This window comes from Nematolebias whitei, chromosome 17 (assembly GCF_014905685.2).
Source record: "Nematolebias whitei isolate Nwh7 chromosome 17, NemWhi1, whole genome shotgun sequence".
Taxonomy (NCBI): Eukaryota; Metazoa; Chordata; class Actinopteri; order Cyprinodontiformes; family Rivulidae; genus Nematolebias; species Nematolebias whitei.
Genome location: NC_056514.1, coordinates 39,125,634 through 39,130,154, shown reverse-complemented (window position 1 = coordinate 39,130,154; position 4,521 = coordinate 39,125,634). Strand labels below are relative to the sequence as shown.

Below are 4,521 nucleotides of genomic sequence, written 5' to 3'. Positions count from 1 at the left end.
AGGATATCTCAAAGCTAAAAGTAGCAAAATGCTAGCCAGAAATGTCCGTCTAGCTAGAAAATAAGTTACAAAAGGCTAACTAAAAGCTAAAAGTAAGAAAAAGACCAACTTAAAGCCAAACAAGTAAAAGGCTAGTTAAAAGTAGCTAAAGGCTAGTTCAGAATGTTAGGCTAATTTTGAAGATAAAGGGATATCTAAAAGCAAAATGTAGTAACATGCTTGCTAGAAATGTCCAAGGCTATCTAGAAACTAAAAGTTACGAAAGGCTAACTAAAACCAGAAATAGCAAAAAGTTAGCTGAAACAATCATTCATTCATTCAACCTTTATTTAGACGAGTAAATCCCATTGAGCCTCGAGGACTCATTTACAAGAGAGACCTGATTTAACAAAGAAAGATGACAACAATAAACATTTATATTTATAAAAAGGCGTACAGATTAATTTTTTTACAAATAAGAAGGCAAAACGAGTAACAACAACAGCTATATTCTAAGGCGAATGTAGAAACTAAAAACAGGAACATGTCAGCATTGGTCCCTGCCAGGAGTCCAACAGGTTCTTAAAGCCACTTAGAGGTCAAAGGTCGAGAGCTTCAGGTCTTTTTACAAGATATTCCAGGAAACAGGAGCGGAGTAGGAGAAGGTCCTTTTGTCTAGTTCAGTCCTCACTGAGGGAACACTGCAGGTAATGATGTCCTGAGAGCGCACGCTGTAGCTGCACTCACACAGAGACATGTAGGAGGAGATGTATGAAGGCAGCAGACCAGGAAGTGATTTAAAGATGAAAATGTACCAGTGAGAGAGTCTGTGTGAAGTTAATGGTGACCAGTTAACCAGTGAGTACTGGGTGCAGTGGTGGGTACGGTAGTTACAGCCAGTTATGAATCTTAGTGCACCATGATAGACAGCATCCAACATCTGCAGCATCCAACATCTGCAGCATCCAACATCTGCAGGGTTCTTGTAGGAGCGTTCATGTAAATAATGTGATCAATGGAGGGAAGGAAGGTCACAGATACAATCAAAAGGTTTGTAAAAGCTAAAAATACAAACAATAAGGCCAAAAGGCTAAAACCCAAAAGAAGCATAAGGCTACCTGAAAGCTAAAATGAGCAGAATAGTCAGTTTAAGCTGATAGCCTCATCTAAAGTAGCTAAACAGTAGCTGAAGGTTAACAGTGGCTTATGAAAATAAAGCCCAAGTTTACTGAAGCAGATTTTCATGAGAATAATGTTTTTAAAATGAAAGAGATCCTAATTTATTTTTATGGAATTGTTTTGTCAGTAAATCCTGCAACTCTTACCGAACACAAAGTAATTCACATGAAAACGTTAATATAAAGCTAAAACTGGATTTATCTTTTGAGCAATGAAAAAGCTGCAAACACGAAGAGGAAAGAAAAGAAGCTAAAAATCCTCCACAGATGGAAACTGTTGGAGCTGCAGAGCCTTCAGCTCGTGGTTTCAGCTTAACATCTGCCGTGCTCAGTTGTTTCAATCTGCTCCACAAAGCTCTTCAGTGAATCGGAGCTTCATCCAGAGCACGAAACTCAGATAACAGCTCGTTGACTTCGGCCCGGATCGCTAGCGGAGTGTTTTTCTGAGTACGTTTGGGTCGCGATGAGTCAACGGGGGATTAAATCTCAACCGAACCACTTCAGAGCTGCTTCCTGTCATTCACAGGTTTTTGTGTTTGCAGCTTCAGCGTCATGTTGTGTTGAAACTGAAGGTGTTTACGAGCTCATCGGGACAAAAAACAACTAGTTTTTGTGTATTTTCCTGTTTATTTTTAATATATTGCAGCTGTTGTCCATCAAAGATTTAATTTAATTAAAACGTTCATTTATTTAGAAACTTAAACCAAAAAGAAAATAGTTAAAACTGCAAACTGAGGTGGAAACTTTTCTCTCCAACTTAACTTTGAACATTCGTTGTATACTGCTGTGCAAAAGTTTCGAACAACCTGTAATATCTTTATATTCTGTTTCTCATGATCTGTAGAAACGGTCTCGGTCGACAGTTTTCAGGGGATCAAAGGTCAAACTGAGTGAACTAGCAGCCAAAATCCACTCTTTGGTTTTGGGGACATTATATTTTTTACCCAACATTTGGTTTTGTGTTTTGTAACAACAAAAAGTGTTATAACCGTTGACAAGCGTTGTGGATTGCAGGACGAGACGGGGGCCTACCTCATCGACAGGGACCCCACGTACTTCGGGCCCATCCTGAACTACCTCCGGCACGGAAAGCTGATCATGGATAAGAACCTGGCCGAGGAAGGTAAGGCCCCGAGACCGTGACGGACAGAGGCAGCTGTCGTGAACGCCATCGTCGCCTCTGACGGCTTTGTGTTTCAGGGGTTCTGGAAGAGGCAGAGTTCTACAACATCGCCTCCCTGGTGAGGCTGGTGAAAGAGCGGATACGGGACAACGAGAACCGGACGTCTCAGGTACCGCAGCGGAGCCGACCGGACTGTTCAGGTTCAAATACGACGCCCGTCAGTGTTTGGATGATGGATTGTGCTGCGTGTCCCTCAGGGTCCGGTGAAACACGTGTACCGAGTCCTGCAGTGCCAGGAGGAGGAGCTCACGCAGATGGTGTCGACCATGTCGGACGGCTGGAAGTTCGAGCAGGTGCAGAAAAAGCTGCTTCCTGTCACGTGTCGTTCATGCTTCACTTGTTTATCTTTTTATCAGCACGTTTTCTAAAAGTTCAGATTTTTTTGTTGTTTTTAAGCAGAAATGTAATTCCTGTCGTTTATCTCCCGTCTCTCCGTGCTCAGCTCATCAGCATCGGCTCGTCGTATAACTACGGTAACGAAGACCAGGCGGAGTTTCTTTGTGTCGTTTCCCGAGAACTCAACAACTCCACCAACGGCATCGTCATCGAGCCCACCGAGAAGGCCAAGGTGAGCGCGCCGCTGGTGGGTTCTTTTGGAACCAGATCTGTGCACTCGGAGGTCTGCTCGCACACGGTACCCCTCCAAGTACGCCCGACTTTCTTCAAAAACAAGCTCCTCCGTTTGAAACGGACGCTCGCTGCTACAGAAAACCTCATGTTTCATCTTCTTCGTTGCAGAAGCTAACTCTATTAGCTTAGCATCAGGTGTGGGAATCTTTAGGCACCTCGCAGTTTAATTATGATTCAGAGAGAAATTATAAAATAATTATCAGTGCATTTCAAATATCTTGACACTTAAACCACCATGACCTAATTTACATGAATAAAAACAGATTTATGTTTATTTATGTTGTTTAAAAACAAATGTCTTTAGCGCTGATGCTAGATCAACATTTAAAACGCCATAGAGCAGCTAACGTGATTAGCATCGTGTTTATCGCAGAAACTTTGCACACAGTTCAAACGTTTGGCACTTTACTGAAACCAGTCGTGTCCTGGTGGCTTTAATTATTATTTACAGACTGAAAATCTTCAGGGTTTAGGTGAAAAAGAAGAAACAAACGCTTTACTTGTTTCTACTACAGGAAGTGATGTAACTCTTGGAGTGTTCAGCCTCTTCTGCTTCAACAGCGAACCTTAGAAATATCCAGACGAACTGATTTATTTTCACTAAAAGTTTGAATAAACTCTTGATCAAGTTAGTTCGGACTGGTTTTGGAGCTGACTGGACCCGCTGTGGTCTCCATTTCTTAAACTGCTTCCAATCAGTCGCTCAACAGCGACGTTGTGTTCGCAGCTCTCCGTTAACGTTTTCCTGTGACAAAGAAGTCATGACGTGTGGCGTGCCGGTTGTTTTGCTTTTGTTTACTCGTTCGTTCTCGCTACAAACAACAACAAGAAGAAGCGGGCGTGTCTCTGAGGGTTTGTTGAGTCTTCAGGACAGCTTGTGTGTTTTCTCAGATCCTGCAGGAGCGAGGCTCGCGGATGTGAAGAGACGCAGACGTCGAGAACAAAAAGCACACCTGAGTTTTCATCCACCGCCGTCACTCCACCTCCTCTCCTCCGCCGGGGCTCCCCGACACCTGAAACCCGACCCTGGCTCCTCGTTTCTTCTCCACCTTCAAGAGAAGACCAGCGGGAGGTTCTCCTCTCCGCAGCGTTTTCTTACTGGTTGGTGTCGTGGCAGTTCAGGTCCTGATGCTGGTTTTGTGGATGGCAGCATTACATCATCTCCATTTGATCTTCATCAGTCGTATCGGAGCGGACTCTGTTTCTCTTTTACACATTTGGCTCGGTTCGTTTAGCAGAACGCGCCTCAGGATCTTCGCAGAGCGAGTTCAAGCTTCTGAGCCGGACTCTGACGTGGGCGCAGCGGACTCTTTTGGGCTGACTGAGGAGGAGACCGCTCAGTTTCAGGACTCCCCACCTGTGCTCTGGCTCAATCCGATCTCTGAGAATCTGGGATTATTTCCACACAAACAGACTTTAGCTCCACTCGTGCACAAGCTCTCCAGGCATGTAAGGAATCTATATTTAAACACATTTAGGCTAAAATTATATGGAAACATTGAATGCAAATGGTGTAATCACAGATTTTGTATCATAGTTGTCATGTACTTC

The 4,521-nt window shown here is 43.6% G+C and overlaps 1 protein-coding gene across 1 annotated transcript in view; it reads left to right on the top strand.

Annotated features, from left to right (window-relative positions):
* kctd2 (potassium channel tetramerization domain containing 2) overlaps positions 1-4,058 on the top strand; it is a 5,131-nt gene extending 1,073 nt beyond the window's left edge. The window contains exons 2-6 of the mRNA XM_037691261.1: positions 2,172-2,280; positions 2,358-2,449; positions 2,538-2,633; positions 2,783-2,908; positions 3,862-4,058. Coding sequence (XP_037547189.1) covers positions 2,172-2,280; positions 2,358-2,449; positions 2,538-2,633; positions 2,783-2,908; positions 3,862-3,891 — 453 coding nt within the window. The 3' untranslated portion in view covers positions 3,892-4,058. The remainder of the gene's footprint in view (positions 1-2,171; positions 2,281-2,357; positions 2,450-2,537; positions 2,634-2,782; positions 2,909-3,861) is intronic.
* Positions 4,059-4,521: the final 463 nt, after the last annotated feature.